The sequence below is a fragment of the Penicillium brevicompactum genome (assembly GCF_028827555.1).
Source record: "Penicillium brevicompactum strain IBT 35665 chromosome Unknown utg000006l_segment0_segment0, whole genome shotgun sequence".
Taxonomy (NCBI): Eukaryota; Fungi; Ascomycota; class Eurotiomycetes; order Eurotiales; family Aspergillaceae; genus Penicillium; species Penicillium brevicompactum.
In genome coordinates, this window is record NW_026623209.1 from 609067 (window position 1) to 633728 (window position 24662).

Sequence of the window (24662 nt, forward strand, 5' to 3'; positions counted from 1 at the left end):
AGAAAGCCTCTCGGCTCAGCTTGGGATAAAGCGTCAAACTCGTTTGTTTGTTCTTGTTGCCCAGGGAAAAGTGTACACAAACAATTTAGAGTAGTGATGTGGCGTGCTATAGCCATGAACCGAGAAAAGGCGGCCAATGTCGCACCTGTGTCCACATCGACCAAAACACGGCACAGACGTAATGTCTGCAAGCTCTGACGTTTGATTGGGTTTCTCGCTCCTGGATCAGTGAATGCCCCACGTCTCCCGAAGCTGTCGCTGGAGCGCATGAGTTGGCCAGCCGTGCAGGGTGTCTGTTCGAACAAGAACCTGAATCAACAGGTCTTGCTGCTGTGGGTCTGTAAATCGGTCCCCGCCTGTAATTGTCGTTAGCTTTGGTGCTTACGGGTGATCATGATGCTCACAAAGATGAATAGCCATGCACCCGACCACCATCGCTGGAGGTACATGTGCGTTAGATAGTGCAGCGCCACATACAGTCCAGACCCCCTTGCGGATTAGATCCTTTATTTGTCAGTCAATACGGAGTACTTCAAGGTTGTAGGTTTAAGCAGGAGATTATGCATGTCAGCCACTTACATCAGCCTCTTGAATCAACCGTCTGCGCAGAGGACCGACAGTCGGCAAGCTTGGATCATGGACAGCTAGCAAAATCCGGGCAAGATCAGTGTACTGGTTTCCAATTGCTGCAGCAGTTAGTTTGGGTCGGGTCGAGGCGAGTTGTTTCAGAACTTACCATGCCAGGGACAGCCAAAACGAATGTCAGGAAATGCAGTGCCAATCTCCACCTCCTCGCCCACAAAGAATGGGTCGAACGAATCTGGCCGGGTCTCAGTCCACTGCTCATTCTGTGCCTTGAGTTCTGCATGCACAGCAGTCGAGCGGTGGCCCTCTCCAAAACAAAATATTAAAACATCCGCACAATGTGCGATGGCCTGATTTGCCCAAGCACAATCACCAGCATCTGGTCCAAGTGGACTGAACTCGGAGTTCAGGTTAAGGGAACTAAGATCAATGTCAGGGGCCTGCTGCAGACTGAGCGCGTTGTAAATTTCCTGCCGCAATCCACTCCAGTATACAGCCTGTCTTAGGCTAGGCGTTGTGGTCTTCAGCGTGGGGCCCCGTATGAAAGCTTTCGTGCCGAAGGAGTGACCCCGAATATCCGACCCAGCGAGTGGGACTGTGATCGTCAGAGAAATTATTGACATGACAGTGGGTACGGAGCTTTGATTTGCCACCTACCATCAAATTCTTCGAGTAGTCGCAAGATAACGGTGGCAGCTAGCAGGTCATCGTCCATTGTCACCCCATGGTTGTCCAGCGCTGGAATCAGTTTTTCCAGACACGCCTGGTAGTAGTGATCAGATACGAAGGGATCAAATTGTGTAGTCCGATTGAGATGTCGGGCCGACATGGCCATTATGGCGTTAAACAGGGTTTCGCAACGGCGTGCTCGGTGGGGGATATGGATGGCGAAATGCTGCTGGCGATCGGTGCAGTCAAACTTGAAATCAATCAGCAATAAGCTCCCAAAATGGAGATGAGGCACTCACGAATGGGGCAACATTGTTCACAAAATGCTGCAATAGACGAGCTTCCTCCGGGTCGCGCAAAGGCCATCGCCGCTCATGTTGCTGTTCAGGGGTATCTGGGCCAGGTATAATGGACGACCGACCACTGCTGGGTAGCTGGTGCGCTGTATGTTCGTAGCTCGGTAGTATGGCAGCGTACGAGGACCTTGACGACGGCCTTTCCGGACTCGGAATGGACTGAGCACCTCTATCTGGCGAGTGATTCGCTTCCCTCTCTGTCAAATCGTCTGGTTCTCCGCTTCCTGATTCCAGCACAAAATCAACTAGACGGTGTCAGACAAAATCTCAGAAACAGCGCCGGGTGTCAAACCTCGCGGTGGTGGCCGGAGCCAGACTTGATTCTGAGGAAACTTGGTGCGCGATGCGCGGCCCTTTGCTTGTCGAAATTTGGTCTCGCGTTTCCCTCGTGTACATTCCCGGCTTGTTCGAGCGCATCGGCCGCATTGTGGCAAAACTCCGTCGCCTGAAGGATTAGCGATGCGCGCTGGGTGTGGTGCGGATGGCTTACATTTATGGTGAAGAACGCGACATGGATCGCTAAGATTGAATTAGCAGAATCCCCAAGATATCATTCGAGGGCTTACCAGCATTGGGGGTTCTTTGGCCCCGGCATGTTGGTGTTGGATTTCTTCGCGAGAAGTTTTCCCCGCATTGTAACTGTGGGGGGGATCGGTTCCGCCCCCAAGCTCTTCCGTACTCCGAATAGCCAGCACATTCGAATTGAGCTACTACAACAGGGCAAGGAGGAATTTCTTTTTATGCATGCACTATCGTAGGAAGCAATAGGGACTATCTGGGCAGAAGAGATCCGAGCAGTATCATATTTTTCGTTTGCATATACACGGCTTGTGTTGGAGCAAAAATATATCACACGAAGACTGCGTACCGAATTCTTCAAAGAAGATTGCTTTCCGGGCTGGTTTTTCCCTTTCATTTCATTTTCATTGGGTTTTTCCGCCTTTCTTTCTCTGTTTTTTCTCTGTTTTTTCTGTGCATCATCGGTATACGTTGTCGAGGGTGGGTGATCGAGTCAACATTCACGCATCCAGCAGAGTAGAACAAATACCCCGTACAAATAACGTCGTCCATTCCAGTGCTTGGGTCTAGAACTCTACCCTCTGGTCCGCCCAGGTGAAATCTGGCAGCCAGGCAACACGGTGCTGCGCGTATAACTCTGCCTCAGGCTTGGATTCTTCCAGTCCATGAGGCCCATCGAGTGTACCTGCCAGGACGACCACCATTCCTGGAAACTTTTCATGCGTCTTGTAAATAGCACATCCACATTCGTTGCAGAAGTGAACGGTCAAATTCAGGCCACTCTCGTGCATACTCGTATGCTTCGTGGGGGAGCCTCTTGTGACCTGCAGCTTATCCTCCGGAAGAAGTAGATTCAAAGTATTGGTGCTGCCACTGATCTTTCGGCACGATAGGCAGTGACAAGTTGCCTGTAAAGACGAATTTAATAAATGACGTTTGTACCGCCCACAAAACCTACCTTCGTGACGGGTTCTGAGGTAAACTCATATTTGAGATTGCCACACAAGCAAGATCCTGCAGGCATATGTGCGGTTTGTAGGCGAGACGGAATGTTACAGGAACAATGCTCGTTGAGCTTGAGAGACCGGGCGACAGCAAATTCAGTGCTTCGCTTTGCTTCTTTTAATGATAGGCAATGAGCGTGATGTTACGTCACGCTGATATAGCCGTCCGTGTCACTTGTAGAAATAATACTCAACTGGTCATTGATTTGAACAACGTGGTCAAACACGAGATGATGAAGAGGATATAGCGAGTGGACACCACCGGATGGGTATCTAGAGCGGCTGAAGAACTTTTGTTGGTTACTGTTGCAACCACGGACCGCATCGTATCGCCGAACCTTGTTTCCGGGCTAGATTGATCTTGAACTTCTGACCATGCCAGTTCGAATGGTATAGCTGATATATAAAGTCCGAAATAATGAGCCTGCATTACTACAGAAGCCATGGAGGCAAATACAAAAAATATACATATATGTTGGCTTGGCGAGGATGAGAGCATTCTGCCGAAAACACTTATGCCTGAGCCCTGGAGGGAGAGTTTAGTATTTCGAATGTACAATGACGCTGTGATAAAGTGCTTTGAAAACCTTGGAGCTGATATATGAAGTAGCTCATAGCTGCGCATGAAAGATACTTGAAAAGACACCTCCAAGGATATCTGAAGCGAAACTTGGCAACATGCTGGAATCTGCACTTACAAATACCGGCTCAACTTCGTGAACATCTTTCCGTCTTTACATATCGGCCTAACATATGCCGGTAACCCACCTGGGCACCGAATGGGCCGGCACATGTCAGTGTTAATCCGTTTCCCAGCAGTAACAGAGAACCGCATGGCTAGATACCGGTTCTTGTCTAGTCATGTATAGATGGAAAGGCGTTCCCAGGTACTACATGTGGCTCACGCTTCAATTAAGCGACAAATCCGATCATGAGTTTCTCAGTTCTGCTTCCGTGTTGGTCAATGCTCACCCCAGGTGAGCCGCTATATCCGAAGCGAACGGGAGTCTATCAAATGAAGCTCTTTATGGAGTAACTCGTTGATCATTATGATTTCAGACGATGCCTTCCATAGCCGGCGATCTTTTTTTAGGATGGGGAAATATGCATGAGTGGTGAAAGCAAGAGGCTCAGCCGTAAGAGCATCAAGAAAAAGAGCCTTTACCACAAGAGCCTCGACAGAAAGAGCAGGATCAGGTCGCACCAGAAACTGGTATCTGCCATTTTATTGCCCACGAATATGTGCCTGTCGAATCCGCGCGGGTAAGTATTTCCTGTTCTTCGAAAATGTAGCCATACCAAATTATAGACCGAGCCTGTCTCCAGCGTTACCGGATGCGATCAGGCTCAGATCAACGCTGAACGGTTCCAGTACTATTTTAAGGTATACCATAGAAGGTTGTGTCGATGCCGAAATCGATACTATAAATAATACCAAAGAATTCAATGATTTTGAATCAAGCCCTAAACCCCCGGGCTTGATGGGCTGTTGGGCCCTTCAGCCAATCGGTTGGAGCCGAGGATTAGACAGGCGGGTGCAATGTGCCTACCGAAACGGACGACGCTCACGGGGGTAATTATCAATCACACACATCCATTGCCATGAACGGACTTTGATCTAGACTTGCTAGCTCTAGTATGTTACTCTTTATATCACAATGTTTGGTGACCAGACTTTCGACGGCGAAAAGGCCTACGATTGTTGTGTGGCCATTGTACTGTTACCACGAGCGAGTGGTTTTGAGAAAAACATTGTAGAACTGCGGACTAATGGACATCATATCAAATATGTCGTTGAATAGTGAGGATAGAGGCGAAGATCCATTCACGCGCTGGAGAACTCAACATTCCTAGAAAAGACCCGCTCATTGAGAACATCAGTCTAAGAGAGGAAGAATACAGGAGTTGAATGATCACGGTAGAGGAGTCTGCAAAAGTGAAGACAATACAAGGCATGGCTCCGAGGATCCCAAAAGCAGTAAGACATACAATGAACACATTTTTAGGCATATATGCGTCACGGAAGTCTCCTGTAGCAAAGGAAAGTGAGCAAAGTGAGCAAAGTGAAGGAAGAAAGAAAGGGAACAAGTGAAGAGAAGAGAAGCCCTACTTGCTATTTGGGCAGGAGAAGGGATATAAAAGCAAACCAAATCCTCCTCTTCAACTCTCTCTTCTTCTCTCCCCGCCAACACACGCCCGATAAGGGTAGTTTACAACAATATCTTCTTGCTCCCCATCACCACACACCCCGTAAGGGTAGTCTACAACAATCTCTTCTTGCTCTCCATCAAACGCCCGGTGAGGGTAGTCTACAACAATCTCATAGTCAACATTCTTTCCCAAAAAACACACCCCAAAAAACACAGAAGCAATCCATCAGCGACTCTTTATATCTCCATACCCTCTTATGCTCGGCGTAGCAGGAAAGATCCCCGGCAGCCCATGGGCGACTCTTGGTCTAGGCCCGTACCTCGGATTTGACTCCTTCTGGAAATATCGTGAGGGCATTCAGGCAGAGGACGAGGCGGATTTCCAGGCAGATTGTCGGCGCATGAAACGCGATGCACTGAAGACCGCCCATATTGTGATCGGGACACCCGCGGGCATTACCGATCCCAGCATTCTCACATGCCTGCATCCCTCCTTTGTCGCTGTTGATGAGGCCTCCATGATCCGTGAGTCTGATTTGCATGCCGCTTTTGCCTGGCTGTACCCGATAAGCTTCGGCCTGTTTGGAGACAGTCGGCAGCTCGAACCGTACTCGTAGGCCGGTAAAGACGAAAATCCGTTCTGCAAACAGATATCAAAGTGACTCCTAGAATGCATGAGCACAGCTGGATTTATGGCAACATTCTTCACTCATCAGCGACGGATGACCGGCGATATTCACAGTCTGTCATCTGATCTGTTTTACGGTGACAAAGAGATGAAAAGCGACGCCCCCGACCCAGACAATAAGGCCCGAAGCCTGGCATTATGGAACCAAGAGCAGCACAGTGTCCATTCAAATGCTCTGATGCTAGATATACCATGGACCAGCGAAAGTTGCATCGGCACATCGTTTGAAAACCCGGGAAACCGCGAAGTCGTCTTGGGTCTGGTTCGCAAGATCGTAGGCGATGGTTTATTTGAAGCCAAGGACATTGTTGTCTTGGTGGGTTATGAGGCGCAATGGCGCCAATACGTCAAGGACCTGCGCGCACTGGCGGAGACTGATCCAAGTGTGCCATGGGGCAACGTTCGAGCAACCAAGATCGACGCGATGCAAGGCAATGAAGCGAACATCATCATTTTCGATTATGTTCGTACCGCAAAGCAACACGAATTCATGAAATCCTTCCGCCGGTTGAACGTTGCTTGCAGCCGTGGCAGATTTGGTTTCTACCTTGTCGCTTCCGCTGCCAGTTTGAACGGAAGGGGGCGAGACGGCCTGAAAGCCCCCGGTAAATTGTACAAGTGGTTCGAAACTCGGAAAGCCATAGTCACAGTGAATACACCCGCTCATGTCACTGCCATTGATGATGATAATTGAGTTTGCTTCGTCGAGATCTCTCTTCAATGGATATCAGCTTAGTCTTGAATATCATTATCCATGTTCATGCTCTTTCCAAGGTTCCCAAAGTAGATGAAAAAGGAAGAAAATTGGAAGTTCAAACAAGGCGAAAAGGCATTTACGGTAACTAGCGTCTGTCCAAGTGTCTTTTGGGGGGGTCTTTTCAAATATCTTTAAATCCAATTTGAACAGATCTATCTGACATATGTTAAAAGGTTTAACGGGAGGCACATGCAGCTCGCATGGTATATAAGTAATATAGTACTAGATGTAGATGAGCTATAGAAGACACCTATAAGGGCGGAAAGGAAAGTGAGGAAGGTAGATAAAGTGAAGGCAAAGTGAGCTAGGTGAGTAAAGTAAGTAAAGTGAGGATGAAGTGAGTAATATAAATAAAGTGAGGTGAAAAGCAGAGAGAACAAGTGAATAGAAAAGAAACACTACGTCCTATTGGGAAGGGGAAGGGATATAAAAGCAGGTCGAATCCTTCTCCCCAACTCTCTTTTCTATTCTCCTTTGTCGGTTCTGCGGAGACTCTGAACAAGCAGGCGATCCGGCTATGAGATCCCTGCGAAAGAACTGGAGTTTTTCGAGAGTTGGAACGCCAAAGTTACAATTGACAAACCCGCTCATGTCACTGCCGGTTATGGGGACGATCGAATTTACTCCGCCGAGACTTCACCCAGACTAGCATTGGCTCAATTTTCATTTTCATTATTATTCCATGTTCCAAGTTCTTTTCCCCAAACGGTACGGCGCCATTAAATGATAGCCCAAAGAGCGTGGAAGAGTAATCTCGCAAGGTACGGAGTAGAAGAAAAGTGGTTCTCGGCAATGACAGACCGCTCTTCGGGCACGGTCCAGCCGAGGGCTCGTGGCCTGATCGACCTTTAGTATCTTTAGTACTCCGTATGGGGTTTGACGTGGGCTTTACATTTACAAATCGTATGCTTGTGCTATCTGAAATTAAATGATCTCACGGTGTACGGAGTACAGAGAGCCGTAGCTTCGAAACTCTGACCCCTGAGTTGCAATTCGTATTCGGCAAAGAGTGTGGGTAGGCACCAGGCACCAAAGAAAGCCGAAAGCGGAACCGCCCCAGACGGCAATCATTCGGTACAGCAAAGAAAAAAAACTGGAGTCGAGATTTCCCGGGGCTAAACGTGTGTGGAATATGAGTGCATTGTACCGAGGAAATTGGGAACAGTCTGCTCAATGGCTTCAATTGGGGGTCTACCATAACATATGGCGATGATGGCACATGTTCGTAGTTGTATAGCACACCTAGCCGTGGAAGGAACATTCCTGGATGTCTATTAACCACGGTCAAACAGACGGTGAAGAGCCAGAAAGCCAATTCCAGCGAATGAGAGGCCACAGCGAAGAACAGGCCACGGCAACATAATGGGAGAGCCCAAGAAATGGAGGGAAATAGGGGGATGTCGGGGCTCCGGAGTCAGGCGGAGCTGCCATATTATTTAAAGTCCGACCTCCCCTCCCCTCCCTGTCTTCTAACAACAACTTCATTTTTTTCTGTCCCGTTTATTTTAGGTTCGTATAAACCTTTTCAACAGGTCAGATCACTTCTCCTAGAGACAGTGGTCATATACAACCGCCAAAATTTTCGCGACAAGTCTTAATTCGTGAGTGAACCCCATACTCCCCCACACCCCTCATGCTGTATACAATGAGCAAAACTGACCTCCCCCCAGCCGGCACCACCCGTTCAACGGCCGACGCTCATCCAACCGTGGAGGAGCATCGGATTGCGCACCCTTCATCCGCTAAAGCTACGCTATCACACACCTAACACCTTTCAATTCATCCCGCAATGGCCCCTCACGCTAGCTCGGATGCTGTCAATGGCGCCCTGAACGGGTCGGTTCGCCATGAGCCCTCTCTGTTTACTGTCCAATCGCCCAATGTCGTCTACACGGACGACGAAATCAAGTCGAAGTACGCCTATCAGACTACTGAGATTACCCGCACCGCGGACAACAAGCTGGTGGCCACCCCCAAGGCTACCAACTACAACTTCAAGGTCAACCGCAAGGTTGGCAAGGTCGGTATGATGCTGGTCGGCTGGGGTGGAAACAACGGTTCCACCGTCACCGCCGGTATCCTGGCCAACCGTCGCAAGCTCTCGTGGGAGACTCGTGATGGCACGCAGACCTCCAACTACTACGGGTCGATCGTCATGGGCTCCACTGTCAAGCTGGGCTCGGACGCGAAGACTGGTGAGGAGATCAACATTCCCTTCCACGACCTGCTCCCCATGGCCCACCCCAATGATTTGGCCATTGGCGGTTGGGACATCAGCAGCCTGAACTTGGCCGAGTCCATGGACCGTGCCCAGGTGCTGGAGCCTACCCTCAAGAACCAGGTTCGCAAGGAGATGGGTGAGATGAAGCCGCTGCCCAGTATCTACTACCCCGACTTCATCGCCGCCAACCAGGAGGACCGTGCCGACAACGTCGTCAAGGGCGACAAGGCTTGCTGGGAGCACGTGGAGCACATCCAGAAGGATATCCGCGACTTCAAGGCCCAGAACGGTCTGGACAAGGTCATTGTCATGTGGACCGCCAACACTGAGCGCTACGCCGACATTATCCCCGGTGTCAACGACACTGCCGAGAACCTCATCAACTCGATCAAGACTGGTCACCTCGAGGTTGCTCCCTCCACCGTGTTCGCCGTGGCCTCTATCCTTGAGGACACTCCTTTCATCAACGGCTCCCCTCAGAACACCTTTGTCCCCGGTGCTCTGCAGCTGGCTGAGCAGCGTCGTGCCTTCATCGGTGGTGATGACTTCAAGTCTGGCCAGACCAAGATGAAGTCCGCCCTCGTTGACTTCTTGATCAACGCTGGTATCAAGCTCACCTCCATTGCCAGCTACAACCACCTCGGTAACAACGATGGCAAGAACCTGAGCTCCCAGAAGCAGTTCCGCTCCAAGGAGATCTCCAAGTCCAACGTCGTGGATGACATGGTCGCAGCTAACCACATCCTGTACGAGAAGGACGAGCACCCCGACCACACCGTCGTCATCAAGTACATGCCCGCTGTTGGTGACAACAAGCGTGCCCTGGACGAGTACTACGCCGAGATCTTCATGGGTGGCCACCAGACCATCAGCTTGTTCAACATCTGTGAGGACTCGCTGCTGGCCTCGCCTCTCATCATCGATCTGGTCATTCTCGCCGAGATGATGACTCGTATCAGCTGGCAGGCTGACTCCGAGGGCGCCGAGTACAAGGGCTTCCACAGCGTGCTCAGCATTCTCAGCTACATGCTCAAGGCCCCTCTGACTCCCCCGGCACCCCGGTCGTCAACGCCCTCGGCAAGCAGCGCTCTGCTCTGATCAACATCTTCCGTGCTTGCGTTGGTCTCCAGCCCGAGTCGGAGATGACCCTTGAGCACAAGCTCTTCTAAGCAGGAATCAGATCTTTTCAAGTGCCTCGTTTTGATCGTTCTTAGTTAACTTCAGTCGCTCTTTACCAATACAAGCAAAGGCATACTATGCTGCAAACTGTTTATCGTAATATATGTATTCATTGCTAAATCTATATAAACTACTGGGTCCTGCCCAGGTCCGAGTAGGCGTTCAAAGCCAATTGCCCACCGAGGTGCGCATACAGGATATTCCCCTCCGCAATCTCACCCTTCTGAATCATATCCATCATACCCGCGAAACTCTTCCCCTCATACACGGGGTCAGTAATGAACGCCTCCATCTTCGCAGCATACTCGATAGCATCCCAAGTCTGACGATCAGGAATACCATAAATACCCGCATGGTACCGATCATCAAGAATAACATCCTTCTCAGTGATATCATCCTCCGACAAACCAATCTTCGCAGCAGTATTCTTCGCAATGCGCAAAACCTGCTTAAACGTCGCCTCAACAGTCGCCGACGCATCAATACCAATAACCTTCCTCTTAGGATCCTCCGGGTAGACCTTCTCCAACAACTTAAAGCCAGCAATCATACCCGCAAACGTCGACCCCGTCACAGCACACACAAGAACAGTGTTGAAAAACACACCCATCTTCTGTTCCTGCTCACGTACTTCAAACGCCCAGCGCGCAAAGCCAAGTCCTCCAAGTGGATGATCAGACGCACCAGCTGGGATATAGTAAGGGATCTCGCCAGCCTTCTTGGACTCCTCAACCACCGCAGCAGCGGTATTCTTATGCTCGATTCCAAAACCAGAGGGATCAAGTCTGACATCCGCGTCCATCAATCGGGACAGTTGGATATTCCCGGTATCTTCATATCCCTTATCAGTCCAATCGACCCAGTGCTCCTGTACAAGACGGGCTTTGAGACCGGAACGCGCGGCGACGGCAGCGACCTGGCGCGTGTGGTTACTTTGAACACCACCGATTGAGACAAGGGTAGTGCATCCTTGAGCCTGGGCGTCTGCGAGCAGGTACTCGAGCTTGCGGGTCTTGTTGCCTCCGTAGGCATAGGCGGAGTTCAGGTCATCGCGCTTGGCGTAGATGGAGACTTTCGGGGTGTTTGGGGTTTGGAGGTCGGCTGTTATGCGGGGGAGGGGGTGGATTGGAGATGGGCCCAGGAGGAGGGATGAGCGGGGGATTGAGGAGAAGGGGGCTGGGAGGGTAATTGGGTTTGGATCCATGATGAATGTACTGCGTAGAGAGAGGTGAGAATTGTTTTGTTTTCACTTGGGTTTTTGGGTGATAGTTTTGTTTCGTTCTTTATACTTCAGTTTTTGGATATCGCCGCGGCGATTCCCGCGGCGAGTGTTGGCACCCCCGCTTCTATGGAGGACCCGTTTAGGGACTCAGATAGGTACACGTATGATAGGCGTGGAGATCATTGTCCTATCAATAGACTAGGTAGGTTGGACCCGTGGACCGACATCGGACTGCTTATCATAGTGGTGTTGGATGTCGAGCTTCTCCCGAGATCTATTATAACAGTAGTACCCCGTATATTGAGGACGTGACCAGTCTTGGTGAATTTCATCATTCTTCCTGATGGTCAAATGCTCCGACTAATTATAGTACTACGGATCTAATGTAGCTACAAGGTCCACGGGTATGGAGAACTAGGGTGAGGACCTTGGTCGAAAATGTTACAAATATAGCAGATTCCCAGAAATTCAAGTCATATTTCACATCAGTTGCTTTTTACCTATTTCATGTCGACAACGCAACGAACACAGTCACCCTCCTTCATCTGGTCGAAGGCGCTGTTGATAGCACTCAGCGGCTGGCGGTGAGTAATGAACTCGTCCACCTTGAGCTCGCCGTTCAGGTAGTCGTCCACAAGGCCAGGCAGCTGGGTGCGGCCCTTGATACCACCAAAGGCACATCCCTTCCAGACACGACCGGTAACAAGCTGGAATGCTGCGAAGAGTTAGCACAACCCAAACCCAGCAGGAAAGAGAAAGAAAAAACTTACGTCGAGTGGCAATCTCCTGACCAGCAGCAGCAACACCAATGACAATGCTCTCACCCCAACCCTTGTGGCAAGCCTCCAGGGCAGCGCGCATGACACCGACGTTACCAGTGCAGTCGAAGGTGTAGTCGCAACCACCGTCAGTCATCTCAATCAAGTGCTCCTGGATAGTCTTGCCGGAAAGCTTGGTGGGGTTAACGAAGTGGGTGGCGCCGAACTTGCGGGCCCAGGCCTCCTTGCCGTCGTTGACATCGACAGCAATGATCTTGCCAGCCTTGTTCTTGACAGCACCCTGCAGAACGGAAAGACCGACACAGCCGACACCGAAGACAGCGACGTTGGAGCCCTCCTCAACCTTGGCAGTGACAACGGCAGCGCCGTATCCGGTGGTGATACCGCAGCCGAGCAGGCAGGAGCGGTCGGTGGGGATCTTGGGAGTGACAGCCACCACGGAGATGTCGGCGACAACGGTGTACTGGGAGAAGGTGGAGGTACCCATGAAGTGAAGGAGGTCCTTGCCACGGGCACGGAAGCGGGAGGTGCCATCGGGCATGACACCCTTACCCTGTGTAGCACGGATCTTACCGCAGAGGTTGGTCTTGCCGGACTTGCAGAACTTGCACTCGCGGCACTCGGGGGTGCTGTTGTGGTCAGCATCTTGCAAAAAAAGCGGCACATACGGGAAACATACTAGAGAGCGACAACGTAGTCGCCGACCTTGACCGAGGTCACACCCTCGCCGACGGACTCGACGATACCGGCACCCTCGTGACCGAGGACGACGGGGAAAGCACCCTCGGGGTCCTTGCCGGAAAGTGTGTAGGCATCTGGGGGGTTGTTAGTCGGGACGTTCCGGCAAATGTGGTGGGTTTGGCGGGGCTTACCGGTGTGGCAGACACCAGTGTGGTGAACTTGAATGCGCACCTCACCGGCTTTAGGGGGAGCGACCTCAATGTCCTCGTAGGACAGAGGCGCGCCAGCCTCCCAGGCGATGGCAGCCTATTGAGATTAGTACATTGCATCGCATTGAATCGCGTTGTTGTCGAGAGGCGGGGTTTGACGACGTCATCTACGTCTCGGAATGTTCGGATTGCGCATACCTTGCAAGTGATGGTCTGATTGACAGTTAGCAATGTTCATTAAGACAAATAAGAAGAAGAAATGGCTTACCTGTCCAACTGTGCTGGCCATTGTGTATAATCAATCCAAAAAGACTGAGATGTTAGCAGACCGAAGAGAAAATCCAAGTGACAGCACTTACATTCAGAATACGATGATTCGAGAGAAGAGGACGGGAAGAGGGCTTTTGAAGGAATGCGGTAGGTGGGGCTCGATGAGGGGGAGGAGAGAGCTCAGTGGGAAAGCTCTAGAAAGTGACAAAGGCCGGTCCGTGAAGTTGGAGATCCGGCTCCCCTCACCTTTCAACCCCACCCCTCAAGGCCGCGGGCACCTGAACGAGTAAGATAAGCCGTCCATTTCCCCTTAGACACTGCGAATCCGTGATCGGGAGCCCTTCCGGAATCCGGGTCAACACGGCCCTATCTCCGGTCCCGCACTTGCAAGGACTTTTTTATGACATACTCGCTGATATTGCTTGGGCTGAGGTGTCTACGTCCGTTTAAATAAGGGATATCAATATTGCAACACCTCTGCGCATTACTGAGATTGTGGAAGCTCATGTAGTGACTCGGCCGAAACGGGCAGCCCCAATGCCAAGGCTTTCACACTGAGTCCGGCTGTGTACGGAGTAGCAGTTCAAGACTTGATGAAACGAACCATGGGGCTGTTTGCCGATTGGGGACGAGGATGAGACGTCAGTGTTTGAGGCGAGCGTGTGAACCGGGGGATGCCACACTTTATATGTAGCAAAATGCCAACACGAGACAAGCTGCATCACCGATAGGCCAGACCGTCAGACGCCGCCATGTACGGCCGGATCGGCAAGGCATTGTATCAGATCTTGGCCCGGGGGCAGCTACAGATGCAAGCACCATAAGACTTGCAGAAGCTTTGTGAAAAAAAATATTTTTGTCGCGAAGGAATTTGCCCAACGCGAATTCTCTATGATACACGGCAGGAAGCCGATCCTGTCTGCTTCCATGCCCAAGGGCCGACCGACCTTTCCTATCTACCCCCGGTGGGTAAGGAAAAAGCGCGTCGGATGCTATCTCAGTTGACCAGATGGTTCATCCAATGTGTCCACACACGACCCGTACATTAAAATATTTAACGCTGCATAGATCCGGACTGCATCATGGCAGCGTTCTGCTCCTGGAATCGCTCGTTGAGACGGGCAGAGCTCTTGAGGTTCTTGTCGACGCAACGCATGATGCAGGTCTCCTCGCGGTTGATGAGGGACTTGGTGGTGAAGTCGTTGACACAGTCGTCGAAGCAGCGCTGGACCATCTTGGAGTACATCTAAAAGCGATACTGTTAGATCTGAATTGAGGTATGGAGATTGGGTTGCGAGATGAATTGGTGACGTACGGTCATAAACTCCTTGAGCTGCTTGCGCTCCATGCGAGCGGAGAACTCGCGCTGTTCCGATGCGTTAAGTCTGTACGGGAATGAATTAGCCAATGAATCGAAAAAATATTGCGTGAAAATAGAGTCGATATCAATGCTTACCCGTCCATTTTGTGATATGGTTGATGTTCAAGTGATGGTTGATGGGTTTCAAACACGGGTTCACCTCTCCATCACCAAGCTCAAGATTCAGCTCGGGAGTATTGACACGTGACGTGCATACCGCTCGACTCACGTGATAGACTATTTCTGCCTGAGGAAGAAATGCCCGAGAAAACACTCTAACCCTGTTTGGGCCTAGCACCAAGTAGGAACGCTGTGAGCAGTCAGCCGTTCTCACTTCCAAGATGTCCAAGGTTGGAGTGAGGTCACGCTACTCCGTACTCAAGCACCGGGATATCGCATCAGCTCAAATCCTCTTCAGCTGTGACCGACTACCCATCCAAAAGTAGGATGTGGTCATAACTCATCTCCAGGAGAGTACGATCTACCCGAGACACATTGTTTCTGCGCGCAGGGCCCAAGGGTCGGGATGGACTCATGCCCACTAGGGCGCTGATTGGCCCCGACATCCCCAAAATTCCAGCCCACGACGCCAAAAAAACTGGAACGCGAGACAATCGGTACCTGATCGGGCGAGGATATGAAACCGGTGATGACGGAACAATCTCCAGACCCCTAAACGAACCCTAAAGTCACCCTAAAGTGACCCTAGCAGGGCCCAGGCACACTCTAGGGGAGTCGATGACTCCATCGGTTCCAGAAATGTTCTTCAACGAGGCTGGTACCTGAATCCTCTCTGCAGAGTAGAACAGCCCGGAGCAAATTAATCTATTCTGAACTCCATTAACGGCGGCTACGGAGGACTAGCCACTTGGAGCGAAAGACCTGTAATTCTCACACCCTGTCCATACAACTTGTACCTGAGACTCTCACGGGCCCCCTTGTAGACGTGAGCTATACATAGACGAAAGCCGCAGCAAGCGTGTATATAGTACTTTTTTACGTACCCTACCAGAAAGCCTGTATGATACTCTGATACTCTGATACTCTGATACTCTGATACTCTGATACTCTGATACTCTGATACTCGCTATAATACCAGAAGGGCCAAAAAAAGTAGGGCTGTCATATTTGGTTCATGGATTGGCTCGTGCCCCCGAACCCTTCCCCTACTACATCCCTTCCCCCTCCCTCACTCTTTGTTCCAACTTGACCTCTATACTCGATCTCGATTTCTGCTATTCTTGGGATAGGCGGTGACGCAGGGCCTCAACTTTCCCCCTCGACACTGCCTCTCAACTACCATCTCGGGTATTCGTCATGGTTACGGTCGGTAAATCGCACGGTGACCCCGTCCATCCGCTCCCTACCTCCTCCGATCCCGTCACCAGCTCCCCGCCCTCGAGGCGCGATTTGGCGTCGTGGTGGAAACAGTTCAAGCGCAGCACCCGCAAGGATGAATTGAAAGGTGCGTTCTCCGATACCGAAATCAATCCAGAACAAAAGTCACCAGAACAAATGGCCCCTGAGCTTTCGGATCTACTTTCCCCAGTCGCACGAAAGAACGTCACGAGTTTCGCTTGGTCGCTGGGGTTCTGGATTGCTGTACCCGCTCACCGTTGGAACAAAAAATGACTCGTTAACTGTAGTAGAGCCACCCCGCGGCATCTTCGGAGTTCCGCTGAATGTCAGCATCAAGTATGCGAATGTGGCAATCTCCCTGACGAACGATCACGGCGAAAGCTTTATTTATGGATACGTGCCCATCGTGGTAGCCAAGTGCGGTGTTTTTCTCAAGGAGAAGGGTGAGTAGACCACCGAAACGTCTGGCGGAGTTGTCGCTGACCATTCACCAACAGCAACCGATGTGGAAGGGATATTTCGACTGAACGGATCGGCCAAGCGCATCAAAGACCTGCAGGAGGTCTTCGACTCCCCCGAGCGATATGGAAAAGGACTGGATTGGACAGGGTATACCGTGCACGACGCGGCGAATGTGCTCCGTCGGTACCTCAACCAGCTGCCTGAGCCGATTGTGCCTCTCGAGTTCTACGAGCGCTTCCGCGATCCCCTGCGCATCTACCAGCAGCAGGTCAAGGAAGGCAAGGAGCCGAGTGATGCCGACAAGTTCGACCATGCCAAGGCCGTGGATACGTATCAGCGCCTCATCATCGAATTGCCTCCTCTTAACAAGCAGCTTCTCCTCTACATTCTCGATCTCCTCGCCGTCTTCGCCTCCAAGTCCGACCAAAACCGCATGCCCTCGAACAACCTCTCCGCGATCTTCCAACCGGGCATGCTTTCCCATCCGAACCACGACATGTCGCCTGACGAGTACAAGCTCAGCCAAGACGTCTTGATCTTCCTGATCGAGAACCAGGACCACTTCCTCTTCGGCATGAGCGGCACGGCCGCCGACGAGGAGACCATGAAGGAAGTCGAAGCCGGTATTCCCCGCCCTGCTCACTCCACCGTCCGGAGATCCGTCTCCAACGCCAGCGCGAACACCGAAAGCCACCGCAAGATCGGTAGCATTCGCCGAAATGTCTCCGTCTCCTCTCGCAACTCCCGTCACTCCAACACTGCCCAGAGTCCAGGAACTCCCACTTCTATCACTGGAGGTGGTGTTCACAGAAGCAACACCCTGCCTTCGAAGATGGGGCCGGTTCTGACGTCTGCTCGCTATGCGCGCGCGAACGAGACTCCTGCGGCGGCAAACCCGGGTGGTCTGGCGGTCTCACATCAGAGTTCTCGGTCTACCAGTCGGACGCCGTCGGTGCGTGAGGAACCTGAAGGTAGCGCTCCTGCCCCGGCTGCTCAGCAGGCCCCTCGGCCGACTTCTCGACCGGCCTCCCAGCAAGCTTCTGAGCCTGTTCAGCCTGTCGCTGAACCAGTTGCTTTGCCTGTCGCCCAACCTGTCGTCCAGCCAGTCGCTCAGTCAGTCGCTCAGCCAGTCGCTCAGCCAGTCGCTCAGCCAGTCGCTCAGCCGGTTGTCCAGCCGGTTGCTCAAGTTGCCGCGCAGCCTATCGCGCAACAAGTCGCTCAGCCTGTTGTTCAGCCAACCACCCAACCAGTTGCTGAACCTATAGCCCAGCCTGTCGCTCAACCTGCAGTTCAACATGTTGCCCAGCCCATCGCACAGACGGCCACCGAGCCCGCGCCAGCTGAGACAGTTGCCCACAACACTACCCAGACTTCCCAAGAAACACCAGGAGAGAGTTCCAGCCAGCAAAGGAATCACCCATCAACCTCATTCTCTGCCACGCAAGGCAGCGCGTATGTGCATACGTCTACTCACGGTCCGTTGCCTCCTGCCGCTGCTGAGCGTCTCAGCATCGCCGAACCAAACAGGCCTCATGAAAACTTGAACACACCTATTGCTTCACCCCCACAGGTTGTGACGCCTTCTCGTGAACGCAAGCTTTCCAACTTCTTCACGAAGTCACCGCCCCCTGAAGGTGAACTCAGAGAACCGCGGCAGCCAAATCGGCTAAGGAAGAAGCGCATTCCAGGTAGTGCAAGCATGAGCGCACAAAGCTCAACAACCTCTCTTCACGCCCATGGTGCTGATTCTGGTGCGGAATTGCAGCCAAGCACCGAGCACCATCCTGACGTGATCGGTGACACCACCCCCAGGCCTCCCAATACTGCAACTCTCGGCAACCGACGCGAGAGTGCTTCGGAGTCCACCTCGGCCCTGACCGAGGGTACCTCTCAATCTCATCAAGACCACTCCTTACGACCAAACAAGTCCCGCACCCCATCAATGAACTCTCGATCGTCGTTCACTGATCAGTCTGATTTGGATCAGCCAGAAGATGCTTCTCGCAGTGATCGTCATGAACACCGCAGGAGCTGGAGATTCCATCGTTCATCCAAACGCACCAGCGAGCAGCTTGGACTCGGACTCTCATCTCCACCCTTGATCGCCACCAATCCTGGCGCTGAGCAAAGTACTAGTTCGATTGGGAGCGGGCATCACCAAATCTCCGAACTCGCAAGTCACCCGCTCAGTTTGGATGCCGGGGTCCAAAGCACTTCCTCCATACCCCTCGAACCGGAGAAGAAGAGCTTGTTCGGAAAATTCAAAGCAAAGGTAGCTCAAGTCCGGGACGGTGTCAAGGATGAGCGTGATCGCACGAAGAGCCCAACCCGCTCAGATACCGATCCTTCCATCGCCAGCCAACCTCTGTCTCCCATCATAACCGATTCAATGAATGGCAACCAGTCCACTGAGGCGTCACGCGAACAAGCCAAAGAAGAACCAGTTCGGTCGCCTGTGTCACCTTTCCCTGGTGCCGGTCTGCCCCCGCCCATTCCGGAAGAGCCGCATAGCCCAGTGTTGACCACCGCTGCTCCTGTCCTTGAGCAGAAAGACCCCATCCCCGTCCCCAACACCGATTCTGATAAACCCGCGGACTCGGTTCAACCAACGGATCTGGCCCAGACACCGGAGTCGCTTCCAACCACTGCCCCAGTTGCAGAGTCTGTTCCGGTCTCAGAGCCTACATTGTCTGTAGAACCTCCCAAGGAAGGCGTCGAACCTTCCAAGGCCGTCTAACCCTCTCGAGATCCATCACTATATCTGCGTCCTCAACGTCTGTGCCGGGTCACTTAGGCGTTCCACTCTCCCTTTGACGAATAAGCTCATGATCGTACCCTTCTACGTATTGGTCGAATGATCTTGCCATCCGACTGTATTGTTTCCCCCTTATCCAAGGCTTGAGCCCTTGTTTCAGATTCCAGTTGATCATGTTGCCATGTGGTATGAATGTACGTTTGTCTCTGCGATTGCAGCCGGTCTGTCTTGCGCTTTCCGTGATCCATTTTTTCTATTTCTGCTTGCGATATTTCTGATCTTATTACCACTAAGACCACGAGGACCGGGTTACTCTAGTTGGTCCTTGTCAGCTATAACTTGTTCTTATGAATGTAGATTTTTCGCCTTCTGTGGGAATATTAGAGAATGGCACTTCAAAAATCAATTATCAAGAAAAATAACTTTTGCGCATTGTATTTTGCTGCTACAAATTAACTAGCACGTAGGCGCCCATGGACAATATCCCATCCCCATCGGATAGATGCCGATGACACCTATACCGTAAGGCATCAAGGCACCAAGGCCAACAGTCACTGGCTCACCAAAAACACATCAACCCGGCCCAGCCGGAGCTCCTCAGGGATCGTACTCAATTGCGCAGCACAATGGCTTCGGACCCATCCTCGCCAGGGGCATCCACACCACAGCCTCCTGCCGAAAAGCCCTCCGCTCCCCCGTCAACATCCTATCCTCCCCGCTCGCCCGCGTGTACTCGATCGTCCACCCAGCACTTCTCCTGGCACTGGGAGCGACTCAATTCGAACCCTTAGTCGCAAACCCCACCAAAGGCCTTCTCACCACCTTACCATGGCTCACCCTCATTCAAATCTCCTACGTGATTATCTGCCTACCCCCCGCAGGGTCAACGGAGACGAGCGCGCCCGCCGAGGGCAAGTCGAGCTCTCGCTCACCCGGACCTGCCTCGCGCCATGCGAAGCACAGCAAGCGTAAACAGCACGTCAACAGCTGGACGTGCATCTGGTCCCGACTACTGGTACGGAACAATCAAACTTGCATATAAAGATTCCAAGCACTGACACAATCTAGCCTGCTCTGCTCGCGCTCGCTTTGACCTTCGTTCTGGCCACCCCGATTCTGGCGGTCCTCCTTGTTCTCTTCGGCGCTCCTCTGACAACCCACAATGCCGAGACGGTCCTCGGTGCAGCCCATATGGCCGTTCTGTCCGCAACGGCACTGATCTACACACACGGTCTGGACCGATCTGTCTGGAATGAAGTTTGGGGAATCGCCCGTCCCGCCGATGCGGTCTGGGGTAGTGCCCTGGGCACAGGTCTCGGCGCGTGGTTCGGTGCCATCCCCATCCCTCTCGACTGGTAAGTCGCACGATGCAATCCGCATAAGCTGTAACACAGGCTAATTGTTTATTCAGGGATCGACCTTGGCAGGCATTCCCAATCACAATCCTCACTGGAGCATACATCGGCTATGCCGTTGGCTCGTTTGTTTCCCGCACACCGCTCGTTTTTGGAAAGCGTATCGTCTTCACGGCGGATGCGGATGACGACGAGAAGAAGACTAACTAGATCTTTGGCTTGATGGAGCCTATATTTTCGCTTTCTGCTCTGTGGTGTATCAAGAGATTTCCACGAGCTGTGTTATTACTATTGAAAGCTATCCCATGAGTAGCAACTGGTTATTACCTATATCTTTGCGACCCAGCTTAACCAGGCTTGGATTCGCGGAATTATCACTCAACATTGGAAGTGTCTGTGCTTCTCGTGATATATTTGATCTGATGTTTAATCACCTTCAGCAACACATATTAGCTGGGCATCTGATACATCTTATATAGCGATATTTCTGGTCTGTGTCTTTTCCCAGGCACTACACATCTGTAGAGCATCGTAGGCCACGATTGGCTGGTGTAGACAGTAGTCACATTTTGCTGTTATCAAACTTGCCATGTCTGCCAGAGCCTCCGCTGAACCTGGCGGCGCCTGCAATGGCTTCCTTTGAAATGACCTTTTGTCCAGTATTGAATTCCTGCTTCATGGCATCGTCAAATGAGGATGCATCGTAAGCACTGTAGTAGCAGGATTGGCGATCCGTATTCAGACAGAGCTCAGGGAAGGCGATCAGTTGCTTCGCCAACGTGATAGCCTCCTTCAATGATTCCCCTTTGGGCACCACTCGGCTTGCCAGGCCCATGGCCAATGCCTCCTGAGCTCCAACGGGCCGTCCAGTCAATATCATATCCAGCGCACGGCCAAGCCCAACAATGGCTTGCAGGCGGACCGTTCCTCCGTCAATCAAAGGAACTCCCCATCGTCGACAGAAGACACCAAAGACTGCATCTTCTTCGACGACACGCATATCGGCGAGCAGGCTTAACTCTAGACCTCCGGCAACAGCGTATCCAGAGATAGCACATATGACTGGCTTCTTCACCATCATCCTGGAGGGGCCCATGGGGCCCAAGTTACGCCCATCAACAGGCTGAAGGTTGGCGGCGGGCTTGTCATGATTCGCTTGCGCAACACCATGGAGATCGGCGCCTGCGCAGAAAGTACCACCCGCGCCGACTAGCACGCATACTTTTTGTTTGGGGTCATCTTCGAAGCCGAGGATGGCGTGGTAGAGCAATTCCGCCGTCAGGGAGTCAACAGCGTTCTTCCTCTGAGGTCGATTGATAGTAATCACCGATATTCCTTCCTCCGAGGAGTCAGTAGTAATTTGGTGTACGTTGGTCATCATTAACAAATATCATCTGGGCCGGTGAGCATTTTATATTCCCTCGCAACCTCGGCAAACCCCCACTTGATCTCCTCCAACCATCAACCGGATCGACAATATGTCTTCCGCGTGTATAATATGTCATAAGAGAAAGGTACCATACTCGTCTCACCGTGCGTGGTTGATGGTTGATGGCTGATCGGTCTAGGTGAGGTGCGACTTTGCAACGCAGGACCCGTGCACCAACTGCAAAAAGTCCGATGTGGATTGCAGGTAAGTAGATCCGAGCCCCGAAATTGCTAGAGAAATCGAAAATTGACCCAGTTCAGGCCTTATACGAGGAAGCGCAAGAGATTCACAAACAGTTTGTCGCCACGGCGCAACCTGTCAAACTCTGCACCCTCGAGTCAAACACGGGGGTCGCATGTTGCCGATGACCCAGACGCCGACGCGCCGTCCACCTCGCTGAGCGGGTCTCAGCGAGATAGGACAGCGTCCAAATTAATTAATCATGACGAGCCGTTCATCAAACAAGAGAGCTATCGCGGTCGCAGCGAATATCTCGGCGGCAGCGTACCGTTTGATGAAAACATGGTCAAACCCGGTCGCGAGACTACTTACACCAACCCCAAAGCATCGGCGACGGATTTGCAGATGCTGCGCGACCAAGGCGCTTTTGAACTTCCGCCGCTCTCAGTTCAGCAGGAATTGATGGCTAGTTTTAATACGCATTGTGCACCTTGGACTCCCGTCGTCGACCCTAGGTGGATGGACGAGAATGAGCCCTCAATGTTGCTTTTGCAGGCAATATTCCTCGCCGGAAGTCGTGTCTCCAAGGCGCATCTGGACTACGGGTCCAGCGAAGTATTTTACCGGCGAGCAAAGTTGCTATTCTTCTTCGGTGGTTGCGACGACCCTCTCATTTCCATTGTCGCTGCTTGCCTCTTGCATTGGTATAATCCCGTTGGACCTGAAGATGTTTCCACTGACACCAGTGGATTTTGGATTCGCACGGCTGGAGCGATGGCTTTCCAGATTGGCCTCCATAAGGAACCGCCACCACATTCCCGCGATCGCGGTCTACGGCGAAGGCTGTGGTGGTCTCTAGTGGTAAGCATTACATTCCTTTGACTCAAATTGTAGGCTGATGACCATAGGTGCGCGACAATATTATATCTGTTGGTGTTGGGCGGCCGCGAACCATCAACCTGCGAGACAGCGACGTGCTGCCACCATCACTCAACGACTTCCCCGTGAATAACTTCAAATCCCAATTGTTTCTGGGATACTGCACAATAGCCCGACTCCTGGGTGACACGGTCGAGTCCCACCTGCGACAAGAGATCTCTCGCCAACGGCAAGTCGATCTTGAAAATGCCGTCTACCGATGGGCGAAACAAGTCATTCCTAAACTACAATCAGCTGTGCCATCCCAGGAAGATACAGCCATCTGCAACCTCGAAGTTCAACAACTGCTGGTTATGTACTTCGTGGTTCTCACTATCCTCCACCGCTCGCCAACGCCGGGAGGATCACCACCCGCCGCCTCGCTAGTTGCGTCGTCCTTCATTGCAGGAATCTACGAGGAGTTCCTCCTCCGTGACGAGCTCCGCTACTTAGGCCCCGTCTTCGCATTTTACCCGCTGTGTGCTGGTCTATCGCTCCTGTCTAGCAACCGGTATACCCAATTACAGAGCACTGCCGAGCACGAGCTGACCGTCATGAAACTTTGCCTCCAGAAGCTGTCAGAAAGATGGCTGTCGGCAGTGGGACCTTTGCGCGCCTTGAACAAATTGACTGAAAAGGTCCGAGAGCAAGGCCCGTTCGAGGGTACACCACCAAAGCTCGACCCCGACGCCGCCTCCTTCTTCGAAGGATTCGACACAGGATTGTGCAAACAATGGCAAGTTATTGGTTACTCGCCAGAGCCTCTGAATGGAAGTTCCGGAATCTCACCGACATGTAATCTGGCGGATATTCACGCTTCAAATGATGCACTTCGATCTCTCGATACACCTTCCGGACAGCCGGATAATTTCGACTTTGCGTCTCTCGATGTCAGTCTTGATCCGTTCAGTAATAATTGGGAAGGAGCTGGGTTTGATTGGAGTGGTTCCTGGCTGCTCAATGTGTAATACACAAGCAAATGGATCGCCGCGCACGCGCGACCAAACTATTCATGGGGGTTTTTTCTAAAGAACCAACCTGGTTCAATCTGGGACTCTGAGCTCATGTATGATGTGTATGATAGGTTTGATCATCATTTCTTTCTGTCTCTCTTTCAACATCTGGATTACCAAGTCACAGGATGAAAGACTGCGAGGAACCGAATCAGATACAATGTCGCTTTCCCGCGAAACCGTATAATCGAGGGTGCTATCAATGACATCGTTTGTACAGACTTTGGACATAATTGAATACTTGCTCCAATTAGAGCTGTCCAATTCCCAACAACCTGTGAAGTTTCCACACAAAGTTGTCTAGCCAGGCATGAGCCTTCAACCAGTTTGATTATAATGGCATAGCTCCTGCGAGAGGACAATTGAGCTTGGAATTAGTGCTCGTTGAGCTCATCTCATTCTCCCCCTTCGGGCTCAAAACGAGACCCACTTGGAATGAAGGTTAGCCCCAATATGTACGGAGTAATCTCCTCTCAAGCTAACCTCGCCATGAGTATATGCCCAGGTGTCTGAATCAGATCACGCCAAGAGGGCCCCATAGA

General features: G+C 51.8%; 11 protein-coding genes across 11 annotated transcripts; 5 read left to right on the top strand and 6 right to left on the bottom strand.

Annotated features, from left to right (window-relative positions):
- Positions 1 to 225: 225 nt before the first annotated feature.
- N7506_008416 (Zn(II)2Cys6 transcription factor domain-containing protein) lies at positions 226 to 2244 on the bottom strand (the record flags this gene model as incomplete). The annotated part of the gene is made up of 8 exons (XM_056957709.1): positions 226 to 356; positions 405 to 504; positions 580 to 686; positions 737 to 1180; positions 1243 to 1504; positions 1554 to 1855; positions 1903 to 2129; positions 2177 to 2244. 8 exons carry the CDS (start codon positions 2242 to 2244, stop codon positions 226 to 228), a joined length of 1641 nt encoding a protein of 546 aa, XP_056807099.1.
- Positions 2245 to 2695: 451 nt separating this feature from the next.
- On the bottom strand, positions 2696 to 3153 carry N7506_008417 (GFA family protein; the record flags this gene model as incomplete). The annotated part of the gene is made up of 2 exons (XM_056957710.1): positions 2696 to 3037; positions 3088 to 3153. The coding sequence occupies 2 exons, from the start codon at positions 3151 to 3153 to the stop codon at positions 2696 to 2698; spliced, it is 408 nt and encodes a 135-aa protein (XP_056807100.1).
- A 2387-nt stretch (positions 3154 to 5540) lies between these two features.
- N7506_008418 (DEAD/DEAH box helicase family protein) lies at positions 5541 to 6665 on the top strand (the record flags this gene model as incomplete). Its single annotated transcript, XM_056957711.1, has 2 exons — positions 5541 to 5808; positions 5953 to 6665. The coding sequence occupies 2 exons, from the start codon at positions 5541 to 5543 to the stop codon at positions 6663 to 6665; spliced, it is 981 nt and encodes a 326-aa protein (XP_056807101.1).
- A 1852-nt stretch (positions 6666 to 8517) lies between these two features.
- Positions 8518 to 10047, top strand: N7506_008419 (inositol-3-phosphate synthase INO1; the record flags this gene model as incomplete). The annotated part of the gene is made up of 1 exon (XM_056957712.1): positions 8518 to 10047. One exon carries the CDS (start codon positions 8518 to 8520, stop codon positions 10045 to 10047), a length of 1530 nt encoding a protein of 509 aa, XP_056807102.1.
- A 211-nt stretch (positions 10048 to 10258) lies between these two features.
- N7506_008420 (putative 1-aminocyclopropane-1-carboxylate deaminase) lies at positions 10259 to 11332 on the bottom strand (the record flags this gene model as incomplete). Its single annotated transcript, XM_056957713.1, has 1 exon — positions 10259 to 11332. The coding sequence occupies one exon, from the start codon at positions 11330 to 11332 to the stop codon at positions 10259 to 10261; it is 1074 nt and encodes a 357-aa protein (XP_056807103.1).
- Positions 11333 to 11850: 518 nt separating this feature from the next.
- On the bottom strand, positions 11851 to 13308 carry N7506_008421 (bifunctional alcohol dehydrogenase/S-(hydroxymethyl)glutathione dehydrogenase; the record flags this gene model as incomplete). Its single annotated transcript, XM_056957714.1, has 6 exons — positions 11851 to 12065; positions 12121 to 12758; positions 12809 to 12944; positions 13002 to 13116; positions 13218 to 13232; positions 13288 to 13308. The coding sequence occupies 6 exons, from the start codon at positions 13306 to 13308 to the stop codon at positions 11851 to 11853; spliced, it is 1140 nt and encodes a 379-aa protein (XP_056807104.1).
- A 1035-nt stretch (positions 13309 to 14343) lies between these two features.
- Positions 14344 to 14753, bottom strand: tim9 (protein transporter TIM9; the record flags this gene model as incomplete). The annotated part of the gene is made up of 3 exons (XM_056957715.1): positions 14344 to 14535; positions 14605 to 14674; positions 14746 to 14753. 3 exons carry the CDS (start codon positions 14751 to 14753, stop codon positions 14344 to 14346), a joined length of 270 nt encoding a protein of 89 aa, XP_056807105.1.
- Positions 14754 to 15966: 1213 nt separating this feature from the next.
- N7506_008423 (uncharacterized protein) lies at positions 15967 to 19207 on the top strand (the record flags this gene model as incomplete). Its single annotated transcript, XM_056957716.1, has 3 exons — positions 15967 to 16251; positions 16301 to 16451; positions 16506 to 19207. 3 exons carry the CDS (start codon positions 15967 to 15969, stop codon positions 19205 to 19207), a joined length of 3138 nt encoding a protein of 1045 aa, XP_056807106.1.
- Positions 19208 to 19851: 644 nt separating this feature from the next.
- On the top strand, positions 19852 to 20790 carry N7506_008424 (PIG-F family protein; the record flags this gene model as incomplete). Its single annotated transcript, XM_056957717.1, has 4 exons — positions 19852 to 19954; positions 20017 to 20240; positions 20294 to 20580; positions 20637 to 20790. The coding sequence occupies 4 exons, from the start codon at positions 19852 to 19854 to the stop codon at positions 20788 to 20790; spliced, it is 768 nt and encodes a 255-aa protein (XP_056807107.1).
- Positions 20791 to 21142: 352 nt separating this feature from the next.
- On the bottom strand, positions 21143 to 21961 carry N7506_008425 (enoyl-CoA hydratase/isomerase family protein; the record flags this gene model as incomplete). Its single annotated transcript, XM_056957718.1, has 1 exon — positions 21143 to 21961. The coding sequence occupies one exon, from the start codon at positions 21959 to 21961 to the stop codon at positions 21143 to 21145; it is 819 nt and encodes a 272-aa protein (XP_056807108.1).
- A 97-nt stretch (positions 21962 to 22058) lies between these two features.
- N7506_008426 (transcription factor domain-containing protein) lies at positions 22059 to 24075 on the top strand (the record flags this gene model as incomplete). The annotated part of the gene is made up of 4 exons (XM_056957719.1): positions 22059 to 22071; positions 22149 to 22213; positions 22244 to 23050; positions 23098 to 24075. The coding sequence occupies 4 exons, from the start codon at positions 22059 to 22061 to the stop codon at positions 24073 to 24075; spliced, it is 1863 nt and encodes a 620-aa protein (XP_056807109.1).
- Between the last annotated feature and the right edge of the window lie 587 nt (positions 24076 to 24662).